Source organism: Sebastes umbrosus, chromosome 8, assembly GCF_015220745.1.
Source record: "Sebastes umbrosus isolate fSebUmb1 chromosome 8, fSebUmb1.pri, whole genome shotgun sequence".
Classification (NCBI taxonomy): Eukaryota; Metazoa; Chordata; class Actinopteri; order Perciformes; family Sebastidae; genus Sebastes; species Sebastes umbrosus.
In genome coordinates, this window is record NC_051276.1 from 180,099 (window position 1) to 207,479 (window position 27,381).

The 27,381-nt window shown below is 43.4% G+C and overlaps 1 protein-coding gene across 1 annotated transcript in view; it reads left to right on the forward strand.

The window, feature by feature from the left end:
* si:dkey-91m11.5 (PH_BCR_vertebrate and RhoGAP_Bcr domain-containing protein) overlaps positions 1–27,381 on the forward strand; it is a 47,891-nt gene that overhangs the window by 16,090 nt on the left and 4,420 nt on the right. Inside the window, 23 exon segments of the mRNA XM_037777129.1 lie at positions 8,809–8,990; positions 11,164–11,268; positions 11,732–11,861; positions 11,864–11,916; positions 12,942–13,031; positions 13,033–13,050; positions 13,245–13,305; positions 13,404–13,456; positions 13,554–13,694; positions 16,816–16,860; positions 16,862–16,938; positions 17,260–17,425; positions 17,640–17,759; positions 17,947–18,022; positions 18,119–18,223; positions 18,310–18,384; positions 18,810–18,851; positions 18,854–18,906; positions 19,112–19,243; positions 24,606–24,665; positions 26,573–26,682; positions 26,990–27,129; positions 27,299–27,381. Of these exon segments, the coding sequence (XP_037633057.1) occupies positions 8,809–8,990; positions 11,164–11,268; positions 11,732–11,861; positions 11,864–11,916; positions 12,942–13,031; positions 13,033–13,050; positions 13,245–13,305; positions 13,404–13,456; positions 13,554–13,694; positions 16,816–16,860; positions 16,862–16,938; positions 17,260–17,425; positions 17,640–17,759; positions 17,947–18,022; positions 18,119–18,223; positions 18,310–18,384; positions 18,810–18,851; positions 18,854–18,906; positions 19,112–19,243; positions 24,606–24,665; positions 26,573–26,682; positions 26,990–27,129; positions 27,299–27,381 (2,117 nt within the window).

The window sequence follows — 27,381 nt, forward strand, 5'->3', positions numbered from 1 at the left end:
CTGTCTGTAGAGCACCACCCTTTAACCAGTTCCCCTGTCTGAAGAGCACCACCCTTTAACCAGTTCCCCTGTCTGAAGAGCACCACCCTTTAACCAGTTCCCCTGTCTGAAGAGCACCACCCTTTAACCAGTTCCCCTGTCTGAAGAGCACCACCCTTTAACCAGTTCCCCTGTCTGAAGAGCACCACCCTTTAACCAGTCCCCCTGTCTGGAGAGCACCACCCTTTAACCATTTCCCCTGTCTGGAGAGCACCGCCCTTTAACCAGTTCCCCTCTCTGAAGAGCACCGCCCTTTAACCAGTCCCTCTGTCTGAAGAGCACCACCCTTTGACCAGTCCCCCTGTCTGAAGAGCACCACCCTTTAACCAGTCCCCCTGTCTGAAGAGCACCACCCTTTAACCAGTTCCTCTGTCTGAAGAGCACTACCCTTTAACCAGTTCCCCTGTCTGAAGAGCACCACCCTTTAACCAGTTCCCCTGTCTGAAGAGCACCACCCTTTAACCAGTCCCTCTGTCTGGAGAGCACCACCCTTTAACCAGTCCCCCTGTCTGGAGAGCACCACCCTTTAACCAGTCCCCCTGTCTGGAGAGCACCACCCTCTAACCAGTCCCCCTGTCTGAAGAGCACCACCCTTTAACCAGTCCCCCTGTCTTGAGAGCACCACCCTTTAACCAGTTCCCCTGTCTGAAGAGCACCACCCTTTAACCAGTTCCCCTGTCTGAAGAGCACCACCCTTTAACCAGTCCCCCTGTCTGGAGAGCACCACCCTTTAACCAGTCCTCCTGTATGGCTCTGCCTGCAGGCTGTTTCCCCAGTGACCACACAGTCTGCAGGAGAATCCATTTACTGGAGCCATAAAGCGGTGCTAAGCTTTTAACAACATCTCACATTGGCATCTTCGGCTGCTTTTTTGGAAAGGTGCAACCTTTCTGTCCAGATCTATACAACCATTAGAGAGGCGACAGAGAGCCTGTCCTTCATTGTACCTCTGTGGTGAATTCTAGATGTTTAAATCTCTGAGTCTCCATCAACACATCAACACATTTGCTATGTGGAGTTTATTTCTGGGAGCTGTCCGTCAGCTGACTGATCTTTGTGTGGATGGTCAATATGTTCACAGTGGGCTCTGATTCTCTCTCTCTTTGTCAGAGCATTACAAACAGGAGTCTGTCCCTCTTGAGCTATTTAAACACACTGATCTGTGATCAGTCGATGTGCCTTTTCCCGGTGGTCAAATGGGGAATTATGGATGCTACTATTCTAGTTCCAGCTCTTTCTGGGACGAATCAATAGACACTCTTTGCTCTTTGATTTTTGTATTTTGGGTAATTGCTTTCTGAATTTATTCTCATCAGTCCAATAGAATTGATATTTTATCTGTGTTACTGTTTTAATAGAAAAGTTGAATGGAGGTCCAGATCGGCCAAGTTGGATCCGAAGCCTGTTTCTCTGATCGCATCCTCCCACTTTTGGTTGTTTCCAGAACCAAAAGGAAACTCATTCTTCTCCATATTTTGATGTCCTGCTGTGAATATCTTTATTGTCCATGCCTCGTGATGAAGCTTTCAGTCTGAACTTCTAAAGAGAAATATTTGTAAAAGGGTCCCTCTTCTTTTTATAGTGTGTGGTGAAATAAGAGCACATGATTATTTCTGTCTCAGCTGCACATCTGTCCCTCCCTCTCTGTCTGTTTATCGTAGTTCATCTCTATGGATTAGGATTAGGGCTTTGAATGTGTCTTTGCTTTGTCATCAGTAGCACATCCTTAAACTGCTGTGTTTGTCTCGTGAACACTATGGCTCTTGTTTGCACGCTGGAGGAAGGAAAAGAGTTTCATGATGATTGATGATTTTCCAGGAGTCTGGAAAGTTAGGAGCCAGTTGTTTGGCGGAGTCCTTATGTATCCTTGACTTCTATCTTTAGTTGGGCTGTTCAGTGTGCCAGTGTATTTTTGTATTATGAGGTGATTCCAACCATAATGTAAAGCTTTTTTTGATGATTTGCAGTAATCTGACATCTATAAGACCATGACTTGTGGGAATTCAGACAAATGAATTTCTTGAAAAACACAGACTTACCAAGTTGGGAGACAAAACGGGCTTCTCTCTGATCCACGGCTCCACACAGCTCACAACTGCAGCTGTTGGGCTCAGCGGTCTTATGTAATGTTATTAGAATGTATTTATTACAGCTCTATTGCACAGTTGAACCCATTTTAAGCTGCAGTTAGTTGTGTATGGGACAGGGAGGACATTCTGTAGAACTTTGTAAATGATCAGTTACTGCAGAGTGAAAACAAGAAAACAACATTGTGACTTGTGATGCATATGAGCCTCTAGTAGCTACACTGTGTTATGGAGCATTAGTATTATTATTTCCACTCTTAGAGTGACAGAATAAGTGAGCTAATCGAGGACTGACTTTATAATAGAGCCTGACACGAGCCAATACTATTTGCGGAATCCAGTTCATGACAGATATGTGTGTGTCCGTATCAGTGTATGTGTTGGCCAATAATTAACAAGACATCGTGGTACAGTGGCAATCATTTAAAAAGGTTCAATCTGTTTACAAGGCCGTAGCTACCATCGAGGACACTGAGGTCATGTGGTCTGTAATATTTCTTTAAGAATAGGTCTTACATTCTACAATTACAAGCATATTACACCCGCTGGGTTTTGGTAAGCTGATTATTATTGTGTTTTAGGCAAAATCTTCAAATTGCCTTTTTTGGGCTAAAAAGTAAATCAAGTAAAATGACTTAGTAATCTCCACTATAAGTACACACCTTGCATTGTGAAAAGGGTTTGAAGCAAGTTACAGAACTTCTAACTGGTGATAAAAACAGTCTCAATGTAATACTGATGCCACTATATGACCTACATCAGCACATGAGACCGTCAGAGAGAAGATTGGCTATTTCTATGTAGTTAATCTTAATGCTGGTCATCAGTGCCCCCAGGTCCAATTCTGCATGAAATCATGCAGGTTCACTAGAAACTCGTCAGCTCAGACCCGGCAGCGACTAGCCCACCGCGGACAGACCCAGTGGCTCTTCCTCCGGCCAGGAGCAGAGCTTCACCTCGCTGCTCAGCTGGTCCCCTCTGGGAGTCAACACCGACACCTCGCTGCTGGAGGCCCAGGACATATTACTGGGCCTGCTGGAGGGAAGGAAGGCACGGGAGAACCGCCAAAACCAACACAAAATGAAAGTTCCTTGTAGCAGCTTTAATTGTTAAATTAATAAATGTGACATTTGTGATTTTTAAATGCTCCAAAAATCTAACAGAGTTTGGTTGATGGTTAGTATATGGTATAGTTTAGTTTTATGTTTGAGTCTTATTTTTCAATTCAATCAACTTTAATATATATTTCTAGCATTTGTGTTGGTATTTATAGTTTTGTTCCAGATCAGTACCATGTAAGTAGATCGCTTAAACTTGTTTGAGGTTTTAAAGAGCAGTCTCTACTTTGGTTTATTTGTTCAGCTCTTGTTAAAAAGGTTACGACCTGTTTTACAATCAGGACAAAGGACCTGAGAACAGGTTACACAGAGACGAGCATGGAGCAGAAAAATCAAGCAAGAAGAAGTGGGTCTAACAGAAATAGGCATGCATTTTGAGTTACAAGGGTTTATTGGAAATGGTAAAAAAAGGCCTCAGAGTGAGCCTGGATGTAAAGATGATAGCCATGACCAATAGCGGTACATGTGTGTTAGGAGTGGGACAGGGAGCTGTTTGTGAAAAGATGACCTTGTGCAAAAAGCCTGCTTCCGCTCTGAAGCAGATGAATTGCTGAATTTTCCGGGCAGACCTGGACACGTCCACAGTCACGGCCCTTGTGATCGCTACAACATCGGTGCTCACTGAGGGTCTATTGAGATGTCGTCTTCCTCACACTAAGCACAGCCAAACGAGCCCTGTTCATTTAAAAATGTTCATATAAAAGATACAAATGGCTCCGTATTAACCCTCTGAGACCCACAATAGACCCGTTTTAGTCTTTTTTAGGGGGGTACAGGGGTTCTTTAGGGGGGTACAGGGGGTCTTTAGGGGAGATAGCAGGTCAACAGTAGATGTCACATAGAAGTGGTGTACATCATCTGAAAGCTGAGAAACTGAAGATTAATCTGAGATGCAGCTCAGCACTGTGTGTCAAGTTGTTCTAGATAATAATGAATCAATCAAAATCAATAGTGAAAGTGTACAAGGGCTTAGAACATTATGATAGAGGTATATGATGGTCATCCCCGTGCTCTATTATGTCTCTTGGGTTGATACACAGATTTGGTGCTAAATGTAACCATTTTTTACCACTGGAGAATTGATCAAAATGATCAATAATCCCTCCAAAATACCACATCAAGACACCGAGATCTTGAGGAACACCATAGAAGACGACATGCTGTGATTTGGGATCAAAAACTTTTGACAATTGGAGATTTCTGCATTTTTCGGCGATTGAATGGCGAGCACTTGTGTTGTGTAAACTGCTCAGAAACCCCCTTATTGTCAATGTAGCTAGGAAAGCCATCCCTCCTCTAAATGTTCTAGGTCTGTAGTTTGATCCATCCATCCTCTGAATGCTCTAGGTCTCTAGTCTGATCCATCCATCTTCTGAATGCTCTAGGTCTCTAGTTTGATCCATCCATCCTCTGAATGCTCTAGGTCTCTAGTTTGATCCATCCATCCTCTGAATGCTCTAGGTCTCTAGTTTATAGCTGTAAAGTTTCATGAGGCTGTGATTATCCTAGAGGTCACTGAAATATATCCTATGGGGACTAACATCATCCGAATGAACCCAGTTGGGCTCATTGGATCCACCAGAGTCTCAGCTTTACAGTGAGACCCAATTTATGGAATTCAACACTGTTTAGGGACCCCAGTATGCAGAAATATTCAGATACACCATTTTAAGATAGGAGACAATAACACATTTATACTGCATGTGATTATCATAAAGTGGGGCATGTCTGTAAAGCTGGAGTCTGTGATTCTAATCCAATACACTTTTTGTTTATTGTATATCTTTATAATATATCTTTATAATATATTCTCGCGGTCTGCTGGCTGTCCTTCCTGTGTTCATCCACAGCCCTGGCTCTCTAAATGGGAAACAAAGAAAGTGGATCGGATGTTAGCGTTACTTAGGAGCATTATTTAGCGTCCTTCCCATGACATGGTTGGTACCAATGGATTCCTTAGGTTTTCTAGTTTTCTATGATACCGGTACCCCCACTCTAGCTCTAAAACTGTGCCTGTTACAATGTCTGAAAGACTGTATAGTTGGAGATCCAGCGGGTCTCACAGAGTTAAAGACTTCAGAGCACATTAAATTAAATTCAATTCAATTTATTTTTGTATAGCGTCAAATCACAACAGAAGTTATCTCAAGACGCTTTATATATAGAGCAGGCCTTAGACCGTACACCATAGTTTAGAGACCCAACAGTATCCACCAAGCGCGCGAGAGAGAGAGAGAGAGAGAGAGAGAGAGAGAGAGAGAGAGAGAGAGAGAGAGAGAGAGAGAGAGAGAGAGAGAGAGAGAGAGAGAGAGAGAGAGAGAGAGAGAGAACTATCGGAATTGATGCCAGCTGTCTCAGTCCACCATACATCTGGCTAGCTCGCTAGCACTGTCCAGCATCTCTCCTCAGTACGTCCATGTGTGTTGGTGTGGGACATCCCTGTGATCGATGCCCGTGCGTTGGTTCCCGCAGCATCAGCATGCTTGCTGGGAGTTCTTGATGTCTTTGGCAGTGACCGAGAAGTGTTATTCTCCAGGCTGCCACATTGTCACTAAGTGTTGGTAATCCCTCGTTAGCATTGGTAGTCCCTCGTACAGACGTAGTTAATTAATGATGGTAGCAGTTGGTGTCAAGCAGACACAGGACGCGGTAGCAGATGCAGATGCAGCCACAATACCGGAGACCACCAAGATCCAGGTGTGACCCCGCTCCACGGTTAGCTGTGAGACAAGGAGGCACAAGGACTCCCGGGAAGGAATGAAGTTAGTAACAACATGGACATGGGACATGAGTATATACAGAAGGAGAGGGGAACTAAGTGTGTCATAGGAAGTCCCCCGGCAGTCTAGGCCTATAGCAGCTTAAGTATAAGCGTTATCAAAGAGGAAAGTCTTTAGCCTACTCTTAAATGTAGAGATGGTGTCTGCCTCCCGGACTGAAACTGGGAGCTGGTTCCAGAGAAGAGGAGCTTGATAGCTGAAGGCTCTCGCTCCCATTCTACTTTTTGAGACTCTAGGAACCTCAAGTAACCCTGCTGCATTCTGTGAGTGCAGTGCTCTAGTGGGGTCGTAGGGTACTATGAGCTCTTTAAGATATGATGGGGTCTGACCGTTTAGCGCTTTGTAGGTTTGGAGGACGATTTTAAAATCTATTCTGGATTTTACAGGCAGCCAGTGTAGAGAAGCTAATACAGGCGTAATATGATCTCTTTTTCTAGTTCTTGTCAGTACACGTGCTGCAGCATTCTGGATCAACTGGAGAGTCTTAAGAGACTTATTGGAGCAGCCTGATAATAAGGAATTGCAGTAATCGAGTCTAGAGGTAACAAATGCATGGACTAATTTTTCTGCGTCATTTTGACACAGGATGTGTCTGATCTTTGCAATGTTAAGTAGATGAAAGAAGGCAGTCCGTGAGGTTTGTTTTAAGTGAGAGTTAAAGGACATATCCTGATCGAAGACAACTCCCAGATTCCTTACGGTGGTGCTGGAGGCCAGGGCAATGCCATCTAGAGTAACTATATCATTAGATAATTTGTTTCGGAGGTGCTCAGGGCCAAGTACAATGACTTCAGTTTTGTCTGAGTTTAACATCAGGAAATTGCAGGTCATCCAGGTTTTTATGTCCTTAAGGCATGCTTGAAGTTTAGTTAACTGGGTTGTTTCGTCTGGCTTGATCAATAGATATAATTGGGTATCATCTGCATAACAATGAAAGTTTATGGAGTGTTTTCTAATAACATTGCCTAAGGGAAGCATATATAAGGTAAATAGAATTGGTCCAAGTACAGAACCCTGTGGAACTCCGTGACTAACTTTGGCGTGCATGGAGGACTCATCGTTGACATGTACAAACTGAGATCGATCTGATAAATAGGACTTAAACCAACTTAGTGCAGTTCCTTTAATGCCAATTAAATGTTCCAGTCTTTGTAATAGGATGTCATGGTCAATGGTGTCGAAAGCAGCACTGAGATCTAGCAAGACAAGTACAGAGACAAGTCCTTTGTCCGAAGCCATTAGAAGGTCATTTGTAATTTTCACTAGTGCTGTCTCTGTGCTATGGTGCACTCTAAATCCTGACTGATAATCCTCCAATAAATGATTGTTCTGTAGAAAGTCACACAGCTGACTGGCAACTGCTTTCTCGAGTATTTTGGAGGTAAAGGGAAGGTTAGATATAGGTCTATAGTTGGCTAGGACCTCTGGATCGAGAGTGGGCTTTTTAAGAAGAGGTTTAATTACAGCTACTTTAAAGGACTGTGGTACATAGCCTGTTAGTAAAGACACATTGATCATATCCAGTAAAGAGGTGCTAACTAGAGGTAAAACTTCTTTAAGCAGTCTAGTTGGAATAGGGTCTAGGAGACAGGTAGATGATTTAGATGAAGAGATCAGTGAAGTCAGTTTGTGGAGATCGATAGGAGAAAAGCAGTCTAAATATATTTCAGGTTGTACAGCTGTTTCTAAGGTTCCTAAGTTTGAGGATAAATTGGTACCAGTTGACGGTAGGAGGTGATTAATTTTGTCTCTAATAGTTATGATTTTATCATTAAAGAAACTCATGAAGTCACTACTACTGAGGGTTGTAGGAATACATGGAAGCCTCCTCCATGTATTACATTAAAGCCTCCTCTTAACTTATTCTTGTTTTGTAATGTTTTACCAAGCTCTGACTGTTTCTCTTTCCTGGTAGGAGATAGTTTGTGGGTCCGAGGTCGCTGCCTGAGAGAGGATGTGTTGTTCATCCAGTGCCGGGGCTGATGTATAATCTCATTGGAACACAGAGTGGCCTTTCACATGGACATCCCCTGTGCTCCGGAGCTGTTTGGCCTGCAGTATCCATTCCTCGAGCAGTCAATACAGCTCTCTGCCTCTGCTGGGCCCAATGTGTTTGTTGGAGTTCTTTGTCACGGCCTCTCTGGATGTCATCCTGTCAGTCCGCCTGTCTTTCCAGGCCTCTCCATGGTGACTCGGCTTTATCCTCCCCCGGTTTACGGAATCCTCTCTTTCCTGTTTTCAAGCCGAGGGAACCAGTTGTGTAGTCTCTTCTTAAGATACCTTACTCCAGATTGCTAGACATGTCTGCCTTATTTGCTATTACTGCTGTTGGAGATGGCTATTCTGCATCTGTCAAATCTTTTCTGACCATAATGATGATAAGTGCTGGTGAGTCAGAACCTGTTGACAGAACCTGTTGATCCTCATCTTCAGGGTGTCCTGAAAAGTCTGAAATCACAGGGATGATGAGCACAACATATTTCTGACTTGTTACACTTGTTTCTGGCACATTCAATAATTTCCCAATTTGGGATCAATAAAGTGCATCTATCTATATCTATCTATCTTACTCTGTGTCAGCATGGTGTAAAACGAAGGTAACGCTATTGTAACCCAAGTTCTATAAGTACAGTTGGAGCCCCTCTACTTTATTGACCTGGTATTAGGATACCAGCAGAAAAAGATTTTTCAGTTTGCTGCATTTCCCATGATGTCTCCATGTTTACTTTGCAGCTTTATAGTTTGATGACACCCCATGTGACTATTGTCCTTTTTGTCTCACAGAGGATCCCTACAATGAGACCCCTCCATCATATGGCTATGACCTGGAGCACTCAGAGGAGCACCAGCCTCGCCACGATCCTCTATCCTTCACCGGCTCCCCGTCCTCCTCGCCACGACTCCGCTCCAAGAGCCGGAGCAGCCGAGACACTCAGTCGTCCGGCTCTCTGGAGTCCACGCTGTCGGTAATGTTACTGGGTCAACTTGTCTGATTCGTTAACTGCTGCTGCTCTCTTCTTCATCTGTCTCTGACTGCTACTACACTGTCCTTCACTGTCTTCTCTCCACATACCATCCAACACTTTTAGCAGCTGTGGCTTCTCGGCACTGCTTCTTCTACTGTCTATGTATTAGTGTAAAACTACCAAATCAATCCCGACATTCTTCCTCAAAACAAAAGCAGATCTGTTTTTAAAACCACAAGTTTATTCCATGTCAAGTTCATTTTATTTCTTAATGTAATTATTCTAAATAAATGGCACCAAAGTTGTAAAATATTTGTCCCCTCTGTCATATGCCAGTCTTAGCGTCTCACTGAATTACACCAACAATTCCTATAAACGAGAGTTACAAATGTAACTACGGTCCTATGAATTCTGGATGATCGCCAGAGGGCGGCGCTTTAGTTCTGGATATCTCCATCTTGCATATGCACAGGTCGAGTTGTTGTACCACCAAAGTCACCTGTCACCATGCGATGACGTAGGGCCCACGCCCCGGTATAAAACCCTTACATCATCACGCACTCTGTTCCTACAGAATCTTCTTGCCCAGAAAACTCTGGCGGTCATCCAGAATTCATAGAACCGTAGTTACAGGCGTAAGTCTTGTTCTATTTCATTCTTTCTGACCGCCAGACGACAGTGCTTTAGCACTGGATGACTTATACCAGCAAGGTCCTGAGGAATGCTTACCGCACTAAGGAATGGAAGCCGTTGATAGGACGGCTGTTGCCACAGCGTGGGGAGCAGCCACATTTACACGGTAATAGCAACCGAAGATGCATGAATACACCCAGGTGGCAGCAGCACAGATGTCTCGCAGAGAGACTCCTTTCAAGGCTGCCCAAGCCGAACACACTCCGAGTAGAGTGGCACTTACAAGCGTGTACAATCACATCTACAATCCAATTAGAAAGTCTCTGTTTTGATAGGGGTTCACCCTTCTTACAACCCCCATTATTGGCAGTGGCCTCCACATATGCCTTGAGTGCCCAAACCGGGCACAGTAGCACTGACGGCTCCTCTGGCCCCTTAGATGAACCTGGTGGACTGAATGCTGCCAACTCAATGGCTTGGTTTACATGCGAGGGAGGCCCCCTCTTGAAGGATGGATTTGGTAGGAGAGTAACCCCTGAACCATCTGGGTACCAACGTATGCACATCTCGCTCACTGATAGGGTGTGGAGTACACCCACTCGCTTCACTGATGTGATACCATCAGAAATGCTGTCTTAGCAGACGACCACCTCAGTTCTGTCTGTTCTAACGGTTCAAATGGGGGCCGACACAAAAACACCAATTTCAAGTCCCATGATGGCACTACAGTGACTCTGAATGGTCTAAGCAAATACTACACATTTAAGGGTCACTTCAGTGATTTAGTATTAAACTTCCTCAAACGACGACATCATTAAGGTTATTTTTTCAGACTTTGGAAAGTTCCTCCAGAGCCATGAAGGACAGGCTGAGTAGTAGTAGTAGTAGTAGTAGTAGTAGTAGTAGTAGTAGTAGTAGTAAAGCTCTGTATGAAGAGTAAACTGAACTTCAACAATGAAGTACCCCTTAGAAAACTAGAAAAGAAGTGCCCTTGAGCCAGGCTTTCAGTCAGCTGAGGGTATCCAGAAGCCAACCATAAAATACACAGTTGAGCATAGAGCTGCCAGATGTTCAGTATGAAGCAGGGCTTTGCTGACTAACACCATACATGATCAGCAAACATACAGTGGGCGAACAGATGTTTAAGAGAGACCCATCCCCCCACTTCCTGTCCTATCTGTGGTATTCTTATCCTCTGATGTGTACATGGATGGGTGGGGGGGGCTCAGTCAGCTAATATGATGGCAGAGCCCCTCTCAATGCTCCAGTGACCTTCTTACTGACTGCACCAGGATGACTGATAGCTTTGACCTGTTTGGAATAACAACTCCTGGACTAGAAACACATTGGTCTTCCTTAAAATGCTGGGTTAGGGTTAGGTTTAGTCTGGGTTAGGGTTAGTCTGGTCTGGTGCAGGCCAGGGGTTTGCAGAGGTGTGTGGGTGGTTTATTAAAGATCAAACCCATTTACAGTTGACGTTGGAGAATGTCTTCTCTTCATATTTGACAGTTGTTTTTTCTCTCTGCCCTGTTCGGATCAGGTGGAGTTGGATCAGGAGAAGGGGCTGGAGATGAGAAAGTGGGTTCTGTCAGGAATCCTGGCCAGTGAGGAGATCTATCTGAGCCACCTGGAGGCCCTACTCATAGTATGTGCCACTTCTAACACACACTAAATCATTTTAGTGTAGACAAAAAGATAGAACTGTTACTGACATTACTGAGTCCGGTTAAATAATACATTCTTCCTCTCACAAATGAAAAGTTCAATTCATACTGTAAGTGATAAAAACACACTCTTGCTCAATTTAATACACAATAGATGCTGTTGGCTAATGTTAAACTTTAGATAGATCTAGTGTGTAAGTTACTGTCCGTGCTACAGTGTGTTACACTACATGTTGGTATTCACCATTATGCTGTAGTTGTAGTTACAGTGGCTGCTTAGAGTTAAGGCTGGCTTTTACGTGTTACACAGAAAGTTAATGTGCTAATGGGGTCATGTAATTGAGCTTGTGTCAGCAGATGTGTCTTTTGACCGTTGTTGTGTTTGTGAAAAAATTTCTTTCTACAAAGACAATATCATTGTGCGATTATGTGATTATTTTCCAGCCCATGAAGCCTCTGAGGGCCGCAGCCACAACTTCCCAACCAATGCTGACCATTCAGCAGATAGAGACCATCTTCTTCAAAGTGCCAGAGCTTCATGAAATCCACAAGGACTTCTATGACGCTCTGCTGCCCGAGTCCAGGACTGGGGCCACCAGCAGTGTGTGGGCGACCTCTTCCAGAAACTGGTATGGTGATGCTATTTTTGTTAGCTTCAGTAGGACAGCCAAGGAAACCAAAATGTTCATGTTGGAACTGCAAGTCGATTATGTGAAGAATTGTTTAGCCTACTTTATCTCCTACCAAGCGTACCCAAGTAATCCATTGATGTTGGAAAAACCATTTATATTGTGTAAATTAAATGAACACAAATATAATCAACCATGCATCTGACAAATATCATCTTAGTTTTTTTTTTATGGTTAAATTATTTCAAGATATAATTTACGTAGAAAGCATGTCATGACAATGTTTCAGAAACCACTTTTTCCACTTTTTTTTTTTTTACCTAAGTTGAACACAGCAGCCAAGAGAGTAAACTAGGAAATGTGAAAGCAGTGGAATATAAAGTATCAGATAGGCTTATATGACAGAAATGTTGTCATAATTGTTTGATTTGAAACACTTTGTTGTTTAACAGCAGTATGAGTGTGTAGTTACCATACAAAGTTAAGTACGGTATGGAAATCATTAAATAACAAGAAACCTCACAGTATCAAACTGTATGTTGGCTTTTGATCAAGCAGACATTCGTCAAGTGGGTAACTTTCAGAAAGTAATTATAGCACTCCTTAAATGTCATGCCTTGATCATTAATGAGAGTGAAAAGAGGGGGAAGGTGGGAGGCTTTGGCTGCTAGTAATGCTCACTGGATGTAGACTGCTGGAGTCATCCCCCCGGCCAGATAAAAGCCTCGCTTCACCACATTACCGGCAGTAAAGGAGAAGAAAACGTTTCTATTGGAAGTCGCTGAAGAAAAGCTGCCTCAGTGCTGGCTGTTGATAAAAACTGATGAAAAAACACACATACATGGATTTATATAGAGACACATGAGCAAACATTGAATCACAACCAATTGCATGAATTCCTCCTTCAATACTGCAAACTCATGCCTGAACACAGCATACAGTGACACTGCAGAGTAGCCAGTGGCAATCACAGACTAGTAGAATAAGGAATGAGTTCTAACCTGTGCTCTACTTGTGGCCTGTAGGCGAGCCAGCTTGGAGTCTACCGGGCCTTTGTGGATAACTATAAGGTTGCTGTGGAGACGGCAGACAAGTGCTGCCAGGCAAATGCTCAGTTTTGCGGAGATATCTGAGGTATGTAATCATGCTACACACAGTGGGACTGCAGCAGACAGGTATGTGATGTTGCACAGCTTGCCCGAGACAAGTGATGACAGGGCAGCTTTCAGCAGTCCTCACAGCTCGTTGCAGTGCTGCTGATTGTTTTTAATGCGCTGTGGGGCAGTGATTTAACGACACTGTTCCCTCTGGTGTTATCTTCTTGCCAGAATCTCAAAGTCAAAAGCACAAAGGACTGCAAAGACCAGGTGGCTAAGAATTCACTGGAAAGTGAGTAGTGAGTGAAATGAATGGCCAACCTCCACATTAGTCAATAATGCTATAAGTAGTTGAGCTGTGACGAGGCCCTGACTCTTCCTCCTCCACAGCTCTTCTCTACAAACCTGTGGACAGAGTGACGCGCAGCACACTCGTTCTGCATGTAAGTTCATCTGTCAAACACAAATCTGGGAGCAACATCTTGTCTGCATGAAGACAGTTTTTAGGGATTGAATTTGTCATCCTTTTTTCTATTCTAGGACCTCCTGAAGCACACGCCCTCCAGCCACCCGGACTATCCGCTGTTACAGGACGCCCTGCGCATCTCTCAAAACTTCCTGTCCAGTATAAATGAAGAGATCACGCCGCGTAGACAGTCCATGACAGTTAAGAAGGGAGAGGTCAGTGTGGAAAGCTGAGTCACTTCATCATCTCAGGGTTGTACTAATGACTCTGTGACTCCAGAGGGATACAGAAGTCCTCTTTTTTCAAATACTCAGGCCTACTGAAAACCAGATGCAGATAAATATGTGTTTGATAGATAAATCAACCAGGGTCACGTCCCCTCCATACTGTCAGCTGCATTTAGTTGAATACTTCTAATAAGTGAGACAGAAACTTAACTGACACTGGATTTGTTGGTTATTCACGAAAATAAATTCCATCAATTCTTTTCGGTTGAATGTAGCCCAGGTTGTTAGTTGGTAGTTCATCTTCACCAAGTGTTGAGAAGAGGAGGAAGACTAATTAAGAGTAGGTACAGGTAGAGCACTTGTTTCTCTTGCCAAGGACACTGTCAGGGGTTTGAATGGTGTGGTGGCACAGTGACGAGGCCTGGCATCACAATATGGACTCCTGTTTTGACTCTGTGTGGCTTTATATCTGTCCAGTATATGCTTCACTAACTTCCACCCATTGTTGGTGGTCTGCTAACTCTCAGGCACAACATTATTTTGTAATACAGCATTTAGGAGAATTGAGCTTGCTTGCTGACTTTTTTCACAAATATCCAATATTAGTGACACAAAAGTGTCATGTTAATGATTGAAAACACAAAAGTTAAGCAGACTAAGAGTCCACAGCCATACTGGAGGCTCTGTGAGGCTGTCCTTCGACACAGTGCTGCTTTGAGCTAAATGCTAAAGTTAGCATGCCAACATGCTCACAATGACAATGCTAACGTGCTGATGTTTAGCAGCTATAATGTCTACAAGTTCACCATCTTAGCTTACTGTGTTAGCATGCTAACATTGCTAATTAGAACTAAACACAAAGTCCAGCTGAGGCTGCTGGGTATTTAATGGCACTCCATCCAGTAGTTGTTGAGATATTTCAGACTGACAGAGCCATGTAGCTGCTAGTGTGGCTGAAACTGGGTAACATGTTACTAAAGTTCTTGATTGACAGAACACTTGATTATATGGACTTGAGGTTTACAATTTGTCCCAAAAATGAATACTGTTCAATATTTTAGAATACTTTCATGATTTGATTTTCTCACTGAGACAGAAGCACTGTGGAACTGAAGATCATACCTGCCCCGTGATATCTGTCATATCTTGTCTGTTGACAGTAAAAAGCTCTGAGCACAAGGTGTGTGGAAGCTGCAATAAAACCAGAGGGTGAGTCAGGTTGTTGCTGACTCATCTCAGCCTGTCTGCTTTAGTTGTGAAGGAAGTGGAGCGTAGAGGAAGCTCGTGACAAAGCAGTGCAAACACTGGAGGCGAGGGTCTCCGTGGTGATTCCTCCCATCCTTCCCTGCCGCAGTGTCAAGTCTGCTTCCCAGAAATGACCTGCAGCACTGCTTATCAACTCAACTGTCTAACCAGCCTTCTGCACTGGGCGTGTACCGACTTACCCATTCTTCCTGAACCCCCCACCCCCGACACCACGCTCTGAATCAGATGACCTGACTGAGAACTTCCTCTGTTTTTTCTGGGAACTGGCCCTGCCCACCTGGGTGGGATTTTGAATCAAAGAAAGTTCTTGGGAACATTCTTCTGTATATAGTCGAGGAAGTCGGACGTCCCACTGACAGATAATAAGCCAGCACATGACATTCAGTTTGAAATACGGGTTGTCGTTGGACGTGATCAGCTCTCCACTAAATTTGCACCCATTGTTGATGTTTTGCACCGTGGCCGCCTGTAATTACCGAGAGCATTTAAACCCATGAGTTTGTTCAGCTCCACCTCTTGTACATGCCTCGCTGCTCAACGTCTCATTATAGTGCATAATAAACACAGAAGCAGATTCCAGTGCCAGGAGGGCGTGAGCACTGTGCAGTTCCATCTCCTGTTTTTCCATTGGATTATTGACTATTTGTGGTCGTGTTTTTTGTCACAACACAATAAGCGGATGTCAGACTCTTTTTGAAACCAGGACAGTGCTGATTATGTTTGAGGGCCTTGCCAACAGGCCTGTAACCAGCCAGCACTGAGCTGGAGTCAGTAGAAAACAGAATAGGAAGACCGTGCTGCGGTGATTTCCTTGTTTTTGTTGAACTGTGGTTGGTGTGGGATGGCGAGGTCTCACATGGGCCGTGTCACTGTAAACAGCCTCAGTGCAGAGGTCAACAGACAGAGGGGGAATTTACATACAGTATATACCCTCCTGTGTTCAGGGTATATACAGTATAAACCCTGCTGTGTTCAGGGTATATACAGTATATACCCTCCTGTGTTCAGGGTATATACAGTATAAACCCTGCTGTGTTCAGGGTATATACAGTATATACCCTCCTGTGTTCAGGGTATATACAGTATAAACCTTGCTGTGTTCAGGGTATATACAGTATATACCCTCCTGTGTTCAGGGTATATACAGTATAAACCTTGCTGTGTTCAGGGTATATACAGTATATACCCTGCTGTGTTCAGGGTATATACAGTATATACCCTCCTGTGTTCAGGGTATATATAGTATATACCCTGCTGTGTTCAGGTTGGACGGATCAACAAGGATTAGAGGTCACACATATCCGTATTGTATAAATGATCTATAACAGAGTCTACAGCCACGCTAGGGCTCTGAAAGGTTGTACTTAGTCACAGTGGTGATTTGAGCTAAATGCTAATGTGAGGATGCTAACATGCATCATAACATCAGGGGACGCTCTACTGGTGTTGAAGGAACATGCTGCATCCACTTGTTGCCTTGTTTTGGTCACATCATAGATGATCTATTGTTTCGGTTCTAGTGTTTTCTTTCATTCATCCAACAGACCGCAGGCTGTACAATAATTACAAGCATGTACAAATATCTGCACAAAATCACTGTGTGTGAACCGCAAATGAAAGCAGTTTAAACTGAGCAGCAATGTAAAACTTCATTACATATGGGTCTTTCAGCAGTTCTTAATGTTGCAGCTTTTAGTGCTGTAGAATAGTAGTGGAAAGCACCTTAATTCTCACTCACAGTTTCATTAGTTAGAATGACTGACAAATGAAGATGATTGGGGGAGACAAACGAGAGATATATACTATGAGTGTAATGACGTGATTTCTCATTTCCTCTTGGCAGAACCGTCAGCTGCTGAGGGATCGCTTCATGGTGGAGCTGGTCGATAGGTTCCAGGAAACTCCGCCACGTCTTCCTCTTCACCGACCTGCTGCTCTGCACCAAGCTGAAGAAACAGGCTGCAGGGTGAGTCTGGGTCAGCGTCCAGCCCGAAGTCAGAGCTGCAGGCTTGTGACCTGGAAGATCCACTGTTTCAAATCACTGTTGGGAAATGAGAGTCACTCCGCCCAGACAGACATTAAACTTCATTGTGACCAACTAGCAGTTGCAGTGGGAGATAAATGTTAGAATTTCTCCATCAGTTTCTTCAATGCATTTGCAAGCTTGTGGCTAGTAGTGCTGATGGTTTCATGCTGCTTAAAAAACATTGTGGTGGCAGAGCAGGACAACATGACAGTTAATGGATGAAGAAAAAATGGTATCATTATACATGTTGTCCTCCAACAGAAAAGGACAACAGTATGACTGTAAATGGTACGTCCCACTGGCTGACCTGACCTTCCAGACCATCGAGGATTGTGAGTCCACCCCCATCCCTCTGGTCCAGGATGAGGAGATCGACGGCATGAAGATCAAAATCTCCCAGATCAAGAACGAAATCCAAAGAGAGAAGGTGAGGATACACAGATGGTAGGACACACGTAGAGAAACACAACAACAACATAGTTCATGTTCATTAGTTTATTAGTCATTTGCACTGTAGAAACACCACAACAGTGACAGCTTCCAACCAAAATCTGGTGACAAAAACTAAAATACAATGAGGAACTTAAAGACATGTGAATGGACAGCATGCCCTGCATCACCCTGGTACTGTTAATCTGTAGAGAACCACCAAAGGACCCAAAGTGATGGAGCGACTGAGGAAGAAGCTATCAGAACAAGAGTCTCTGCTGCTTCTCATGTCGCCCAACATGGCGTTCAGAGTGGCCAACAGAAACGGCAAGGTGAGTCAGGGCCCCTGAAGAAGGTTCCATATATCAAATTCATGCCAAATATCATTGGGAATATGTTGTACCATCAATAAACAACTTCTTGATTTGGTTTCTGCTGCCCTCTGCTGTCAAACAAGTTGTGACATTACAGCATGATAGTGCAATAAAATACAGGACATCATCCCTTCATCTCTTTCAGGGTTTCACGTTTCTCATCTCTTCTGACTATGAACGTGCCGAGTGGAGGGAGATTGTTCGTGAGCAGCAGAAGAAGTGTGAGTTTACCCGGCACTTTCTATAAGAAAGCCAGTAGTATTATCATACCAGTTGTAATGTGTGTAACTTGTATTTACATTGACGGTGTCCTGCAGGCTTTAAAAGCTCCTCTCTGACCTCTCTGGAGCTGCAGATGCTCACTAACTCATGTGTGAAACTCCAGACTGTTCACACCATTCCAATGACCATGAATAAAGAAGGTAGGGTTCACTATGTATTGTACTTTTTAGAGTTTAATACACAGTTTTGTATTTCATCTTAATGTGCATCATCTGACCCTCCACAGATGATGAGTCTCCTGGTTTGTACGGCTTCCTAAATGTCATCGTCCACTCTGCGTCAGGGCTGAAACACAGCTTAAGTAAGTTGGTTATTAGGAATCATCTCACTGATAATTGTAAAGGATGCACATGGTGTCACATCATCCTCTGTGTCACCCCCCCACCCTCTCTCTGCGGCTGTCAGTTGGATGGACAGCTGCAAAGGAACAAGTAGGATTAGCCAGGAACACTTTGTACAAGCCACCTCAAATATGTCTCAAATCACTGCCTGCTCATACTCTAAAGGTAGTCTGTCAGGTGATAGTCGGTGGCATGTTTCAACAAGGATTCCACTCCTCTTTGCTGTTTCTTCATGTACTCAGACAGTTACTTTAATGACACCAGAGAGAGCCAGCATGTGGTTGCAGCGACAGAGGCCTTATATAGTACATCCTCTGGACATTTCTCAATCTTTAGCTTTATGTTTGATTCAACCATTAAAACTACTACTTCTTTGGCCCACTAGACCTTTACTGCTCTCTGGAGGTGGATTCCTTTGGCTACTTTGTCACAAAGCCAAAACCCGAGTGTACAGAGACTCTACAGAGCCCAACTGGAACGAGGTAAGAGAAAGTCAATGATCCACCTTCAGTATCCACTGCTGTGTGTCTGTCAGAACGGCACAACTGGATGAAATGACAGCATATCAGTTTTGAAAAAGGCCATGGGTGCTCAGAAAACAGTTCAGGGGATCAAATGAAAGTACATGTTGTGCACTGGGCTGAAACCTACAGTAACATGCCTTGGTCTGTTTTTCCGTGTTTTCAGGAGTTTGAGATTGAACTGGAGGGCTCTCAGACTCTGAGGCTGCTCTGCTATGAGAAGTGCTGCAACAAAACCAAGCAGAGCAAAGAGGATGGAGAGATCGCGGACAAGATCATGTCCAAAGGACAAATAAAGGTACAGATAAGTTAGGGGAGACCTGGGTCAAATGCCTTAGCACATAAACATTTTTGATGTGTGATTATGTTAGTTTTACTAGTTCAACCAAACCAATATCAATAACTGAGAGTTTGGAAATACTATAAACATATTCATAGTTAACAAGTACATAAGCAAACGTTTTGGTAAGTGTTGTGTAAAATTAAGGTAACCCTTTAATTTGATTTACAGGTTGTTAATTATGTAGTAATGTGAAGAAATTACCAGGACATAACAGTTAAATACAATCAGTAAATCAATATAATGACAAGCAGTAGTAGTAGAATCACTGTAAAGTGTTGGGGAATTACAGTCAAACTAAAGCAGAACAAAGGGGAGTGCTGGATCCTTACTGTACATGGACATTCATTGTTATAGTAAGTCCTATAGCCCACATACAGGGTAACACACGTGTATAGGCTACGGCTACCATAGAGGCTAGCATAAAGGCTAACATAGAGGCTATCATAGAGGCTAACCTAGAGGCTATCATAGAGGCTAGCATAGAGGCTACCGTAGAGGCTACCATAGAGGCTAACCTAGAGGCTACCATAGAGGCTACTGTAGAGGCTAACATAGAGGCTAACCTAGAGGCTATCATAGAGGCTAACCTAGAGGCTATCATAGAGGCTAACATAGAGGCTACCATAGAGGCTGACCTAGAGGCTACCATAGAGGCTAACATAGAGGCTGGCATAGAGGCTGGCATAGAGGCTAACCTAGAGGCTAACCTAGAGGCTACCGTAGAGGCTACCATAGAGGCTAACCTAGAGGCTACCGTAGAGGCTAACATAGAGGCTACCATAGAGGCTAACCTAGAGGCTAGCATAGAGGCTACCATAGAGGCTAGAATAGAGGCTAACATAGAGGCTAGCATAAAGGCTAACATAGAGGCTAACCTAGAGGCTAGCATAAAGGCTACCATAGAGGCTAACAGAGAGGCTAGCATAGAGGCTAACATAGAGGCTACCATAGAGGCTAGCATAGAGGCTAACAGAGGATACCATTAGAGGCTAGCATAGAGGCTAACATAGAGGCTAACATAGAGGCTAGCATAGAGGCTAACCTAGAGGCTAGCATAGAGGCTAACTTATAGGCTATCATAGAGGCTAGCATAGAGGCTACCATAGAGGCTATCATAGAGGCTAACCTAGAGGATAACCTAGAGGCTACCATAATATAGTATTTAGCATTTGTACCATTTCTTCCAGTAAAGACAGTGGAAGGATCAAGACTGTTTGTATTGAGTGGGACATTTTACAGTTGAAAAATAAAGAAATAAAGAAAATAAATAAACTTGTCAGTGGCTCAGAGGTAGAGCAGCTTGTCCACCAATCGGAAGGTCGACGGTTCGATCCCCAGCTCCTCTGGTCACATTTCAAAGTGTCCTTGAGAAAGATATTGAACCCCCAAACTGCTCCTGAAGGCTGAGCCATCGTTGTGTGAATGAGTGAATGAGTATTTAGATCAGATCCTGATGGGCAGGTTGGTTCCTTGTGTATGGCAGCCTCTGACATTAGTGTGTGAATGTGTGTGTGAATGGGTAAATGCTGACATCAGTGTGTGAATGTGTGTGTGAATGGGTGAATGCTGACATCAGTGTGTGAATGGGTGAATGCTGACATCAGTATGTGAATGTGTGTGTGAATGGGTGAATGCTGACATCAGTGTGTGAATGTGTGTGTGAATGGGTGAATGCTGACATCAGTGTGTGAATGTGTGTGTGAATGGTTGAATACTGACATCAGTGTGTGAATGGGTGAATGCTGACATCAGTGTGTGAATGTGTGTTTGAATGGGTGAATACTGACATCAGTGTGTGAATGGGTGAATACTGACATGTAGTGGGAAGTGCTTTGAGTGGTCAGAAGAGTAGAAAGGAGCTAAACTCGGAAAAAAAAGTTTGGAAATTTGTGTTTATTTCTCTGTTGTTACAATGCTAATTGGCATTGTATTTTACATCGTTGGAAAGCCTGTTTATTTACCTTCGCAATGATGTCCAACTTGTAAGGATCATGCATTTGTGGGATGAGCAGCACAGCTTATTATGTGGGTAACGCCCAAGAAAAATCTGCCAAAATGCTCTGCCAATGGTAAACAGTGTATTCTCCTGTTGGTATTGACTCTTGTTTTGAGTTGTTTGGTGGATTGGATGATTGAACTCTCTATCAGTAATAAGGAACAAACAAGACATATTGGCTATTTTACACTTTATTCATTTAATACACCGTCAGGAGCCTCAGTAGCGGGTGAAAGATCCATACGCAGCCACAACAGCCTGGCACCTCCTCCTCATGCTGGTCACCAACCTGGTCACACGTTGCTGTGGGATGGCGTTCCATTCCTCAACCAGGATCCGTTGCAGGTCAGCCAGCGTGGTTGTGTTGGTCACTCTAACACGTACAGCACACCCAAGCTGATCCCACAAGTGTTGAATTGGGTTGAGGTGTGGACTCTTGGCAGGCCGTTCCATTCTCTCTACTCCCACATTGTGGAGGTAGTCTGTGATAACCCTGGCTCTGTGGGGGCGAGCGTTGTCATCTTGGAGGATGAAGTTAGGTCCCAGATTGTGGAGATATGGGATCACCACTGGCTGTAGAATCTCATCCCGATATCTCACTGCATTGAGATGGCCTTCAATGATGACAAGCCCTTGTTTTGCCAGTGAGGGAGATGCCGCCCCACACCATGACACTGCCCCCACCAAAAGCTGTTACTCCATCGCTCCAACAATCAGCATAGCAGGAAAAATACACTGTTTAGCATTGGCAGAGAATTTTGGTAAATTTCACCTCGGCGCTACCCACATAATCAGCTGTGCTGCTCATCCCACAAATGCATGATCCTGTAACAACAGAGAAATAATCGCCCAAACACAAATTTCCAAACTTTTTTTTCCTATAAATGTCCATTCACCATAATACTGTGTCTGAACTACCTCTGACATCCCATATGTATATTTACCAAAATGCTGAAGTATTCCTATAATGCCAGTCACAGAACAGTAAAGTTCACTTTCTGGTAACTTTCTAAACATTCTGGTAGGATATACTAAATATTGACCTCTTATATATCATACTGTATCCACCAGCAGAAAAAGGAAGTAAGAATCCAGAATGACAGATGCGGTATGTCCCCAAATCTACAGTTATGTCCTCAGATCTACCGTTCCACTGACAGTTAGAGGAACAACAATGGTTGCCTGTGTGGAGGAAGTTGCTCCCTCTAATGATTCCAGTACCTTGCCAGTGGTAACTTATTTATACTGCTGACCACAGGACCCTTTAGTCTAATCCTTCCCGGTGGGGCCTTTATCTGTTGAAAAGAAGTGGGTCACTTCAGCTTGACCCCTGGTAGGGTTAGGTGACAGAGGAACGGATTAGTCTTTGGGTTGTTGGCTCGGCTCCAGAGTACGACAGAGGGAGACACAGAGCGCTCTTTGAACAGCCAGCGAAGGGATTTCCCTGCAGGACAGGTGGGTCCAAACACTGTCCGGTCTGGACAGGTGGGTCCAAACACTGTCCGGTCTGGACAGGTGGGTCTAAAAGCTGTCTGGTCTGGACAGGTGGGTCTAAACACTGTCCGGTCTGGACAGGTGGGTCCAAACACTGTCAAGTCTGGACAGGTGGGTCTAAACACTGTCCGGTCTGGACAGGTGGGTCTAAACACTGTCCGGTCTGGACTGGTGGGTCCAAACACTGTCAAGTCTGGACAGGTGGGTCTAAACACTGTCCGGTCTGGACAGGTGGGTCTAAACACTGTCCGGTCTGGACTGGTGGGTCCAAACACTATCCGGTCTGGACAGGTGGGTCCAAACACTGTCCGGTCTAGACAGGTGGGTCCAAACACTGTCCGGTCTAAACAGGTGGGTCCAAACACTGTCCGGTCTTCCGTCACAGGCTAGATGTTCTAAAGCCTGTAAACAGAGCTATGAGGAGGAGCAGAAGTCTAGTTTTCTCTCAGAACACTTGAATTACAATATGCTGAAAGGTTATTATAGGATTTTTGCCCAATGATGCCAAAAGATTGTTGCCTACTGAAGCTTTAAGACCTGCTCTGTGGGAAAAGACAAGATGACCATTAATAGAAAGAAAGGGTTCTTTCTCATAAGGGTTCTATCATGGATTTGAATAATACTAGTTATTGGCTCGAGAGGTTCCTGTTTAGGCGACCTGCTACCAGCCAGCTCTCCTCCCAGAGGCAGACGCGAGCCTGTTGGTAATGAGGGTAGGAGGGGATTCTCACCAGTTAATCCCCCAAATCCATCTGGGAAGTACAACAACACACACACAGGCAAGCGTGGCTTTGTTCCTTCTCTGACTCCCGCTGGAACAAAAGGATCTGGAGTATAACAATGAGACGTGAAGATGACAGAAAGTTATGTAAAGATTCAGCTGGGCTGCAACACTGAAGATCATCAAGATCATTGAAGACAATGTGATCAGTGGCTGATTGTTCAGGGAAGAAGGACCTGCTGCTGTTAGTGACTATCTGTGGAACAGCACTGGTGTCTTGTTTCTGTGCCATTGGTCAGTGACAGTAACGTTTTAGAGTTGAGAAAGGCCCATGCCAGAAACAATGAGTGAGAGTAATGCTAATGACGAGCAGAGTGTGGATCAGGCCGGCAGCGGTCCAGAGGAAGAGGGAGACTCTGCTCCGAGGAAATCCCCGAGTTCGGGGGCCCGTCTGTGGGACAAAGTCCGCAGTAGCCTGATCAGACCGAAGGTAAAGATATGTAAAGTGAGCTGTGGACAAACCTACAAGGGCTGTTGTTGTAAAGGATCCTCGTTGAATCTACATTTAAGGACAAACTTGTTTTTGCTTTCTCTCATTTTCTGAATTCTATATATATTAATACTAATATTGTTATATTTAAAACCCTATCGGTGTTCTACACTGTGTTGTATTTCTGTTGGGATTTATCCCTTTTGAGTTTTACTAGCCAGCATTCAATTCTTTTTTTTAAATCTTTTGATAAAATGACATAATAAAAGTGATTTTCACTGAACAAAGGATTATCTGATTGAGATTCGATAGTTTCTTGGGTGAAAGAACATCTGCCATCTTGGACAGGCTCAGTGCTTAGCAGGCGGACATGATGTCATCACGTTCCTCATGCCTGATCGCTGTAAATACAGGCTGGCAGTGTGGTATTAGTCAGATGACTAAAATAGATCAGGGACACCACCTGGCCATGTGGACTTTATGTTTATGTGAGGCTGACCAGGTAATACTCATTGTACCTGGCACGACATTTCCTGGTTTTAAGAGAATCTGAATCTGAATTATTTAGAAATGAAGTGAAACTTGAAGTCAAATATCTTGTTTTATTTTTTTTCAGCTGGATCCTCATACATTGCAAAATAAAGATTGGCAGAGGACAGTCATCACCATGAATGGGGTAAGTGTTTTCTGCAACCTAGTAAAGAGAGGCAAGAAAAAAAAGACTCAGCACCTTTAAAAAGCTTGAGGCTGCTTAAAACCCACTTTCACATTTGTGAAAACCTTATTTTACTTTCTTCTATTTTCTCAATCTAGACCACATTAGACCAGGTCTAAATAAAATATATATATATATATACCTAGACTTGTCAAACCTGGACTAGTTTAACATGGAGACTGTTAAAACTATTCAATACACACACACACACACACACACACACACACACACACACACACACACACACACACACACATTCTATTTACGAAAACAAAAACTGGGCAATTTCACTGCTTTATTTGCATCCAGACCACATTAGACCAGGTCTGGTTAGCACTGGTCAAATTTAAACTACATTAACAAGTAGACTCCAGATTCCAGAGTCTTCTTGTTAATCTAGTCCTGGTTCCATGAACCTAGATAGTGATGTTTGATCTAGATCTGATGTTATGTGGTCTGAATGCAAAAAGAAGCAGTGAAATCACCCTTTTTATGTTTTCACAAGTAAAATAAAGGTTTCACAAATGTGAAAGCGGGTTTTATGCAGCCTGCAAACAACTGCAAGAATGGCAACTTGGCCGCTAAATATCATCATTCTTCTTTTTTCTTCAAATATCATCATCTTTCCCTTAACTTTACCCTTAACCTCCACATTGGAAGCTGTGAACCAGAGGCCAATCTTAGCGTTGATGATAAAGGTGATTCATGAAAGATAAGTTGTAAAGGATAACTGCTATGCAACAGTAATGGATACACTGATGAATGCATTCACAAAGTGAGACTACTTCACTTTTGAACTTTTGAAACAACGAATAACTAACATAGCAATAAAATACACCCCCGATAACACTGACAACATTCAGCCACTAGATGTCGCTCTCTCCATCCCCCGTTCCCTTGTATTCACTTCACAACAAGTGGTTGCCAGTTCGTTGTACAACCTGCATATTGTTTATGGTCGAGTGGAGTGAGACTCAGACAGACGGTCATGTTAAGTGATGAATCTTTCCTGGTTGAGTAATGAAGTCATTTTGCAACATGTAGATATAGGCCTACAGTAGGTGTGTGTGTGTGTGTGTGTGTGTGTGTGTTTGTTGAAGCTGTTATTTTTCTCATTTTAACAATCTAACTGGTGACCGATTAGTTAAGGTTGTAAGGACTATGGCTGTTAGTAGTTGTTGTTTGTTTTGTTTAAATATCCATCCATCCATGTTTAAATATGCCAAATTGTAATTTGATGGGTTATTGTTGTTCGGACAATTAAGCCAAGACAGCTAACATGTGCTAACATCAGTTGCCACTTGTGGCCACGGTAAATATTCACTTATTCTGCAGCCTGATGGAGACACCAGTGTCAAACTCAGCCATTTATCCATTTATCAACCGAACGTCAGATATCTTCCATAGATATAAACAAAACATTCATTTTGGAGTCGTCAAAATATTTAATATGATCAATTCACAATTCTAATCTTTTTTTTTCAGGAGAAAACCTACTTTTATTTGGCACCTTTCTAAAAGCTCTGTGGATGTACTTTTACATTTTTTTTATCAATATAACCTTTAAACTAAATTCATTTAAACTAAATTTAATACAGTCATGAGTTTTGCCATTACAGCCTTAACTGGTCTGGTATGACCAGTAGCGTATGTTACCTAATGTTAGCACACTATGGATAGCTATTGCTGTGAAAGTGACTGATCACCGAGTCAGTTTGCATGACTCTTCTGTACCTGTTTCATTATGTTTTAGCATTTACCATTATCCTGTTAATAGCCACAGTGTCTGCTGCTCAGCAAACATTAATATGCTTGCATGGTTTACATTAATTGGTTCTCCAAAATACTTTCTTCTTTACTTCTTACAGATTGAGGTGAAGCTTTCGATGAAGTTCACCAGCAGAGAGTTCAGTTTGAAGCGAATGCCTTCACGGAAACAGTCCGGAGTCTTTGGAGTGAAGATCAACCTAGTAACTAAGTGAGTTGATGATAGTATTTTGTGTGTGTGTCATGCCCATATTCCCATTTTTTATATTTTATGCAACTCAATGAGTCAACATACAGTATATGTGCTCCTTTTTCTAGTATTATATATTTTGTTCTTTTAGTGTTAGTGTCAGAATTTGTATTTGTCAATGAATGAAATGAAAAGCTAGTCTACTGAGAGCAAACAAAAGGGCGTATAGAAAGCAGTGGTACTACTAGTTACTACTCATTGTGTTCTCTTGTGTTTACAGTGTTCATATGATGTGTTGATTTTCTGTTGAAACGTATGTCCTCACTAGGCGAGAGCGCTCTAAGGTTCCCCTCATTGTGAGACAGTGTGTGGAGGAGATTGAGCGGCGAGGGATGGACGAGGTGGGAATCTACAGAGTGTCTGGTGTCGCAACTGACATCCAGGCACTGAAGGCTGCCTTTGATTCAAGTGAGTCAGTCGGATTTCTTATCAGAGTTGGAAAGAAGAGATACTTTACAAGTAGACAGACCTAAAGACAGAGCTCTGCACGACTCATACTCTGCTCAGAAGGGATTTTCAGCTCACTGCAGCTTGTGTTCTTTGGTATTTAGTGACTGTTATCTCATTTTCCCCGCAGACAACAGGGACGTGTCTGTCATGATGAGGGAGATGGACGTAAATGCCATCGCTGGAACACTGAAGCTGTATTTCCGCGAGCTG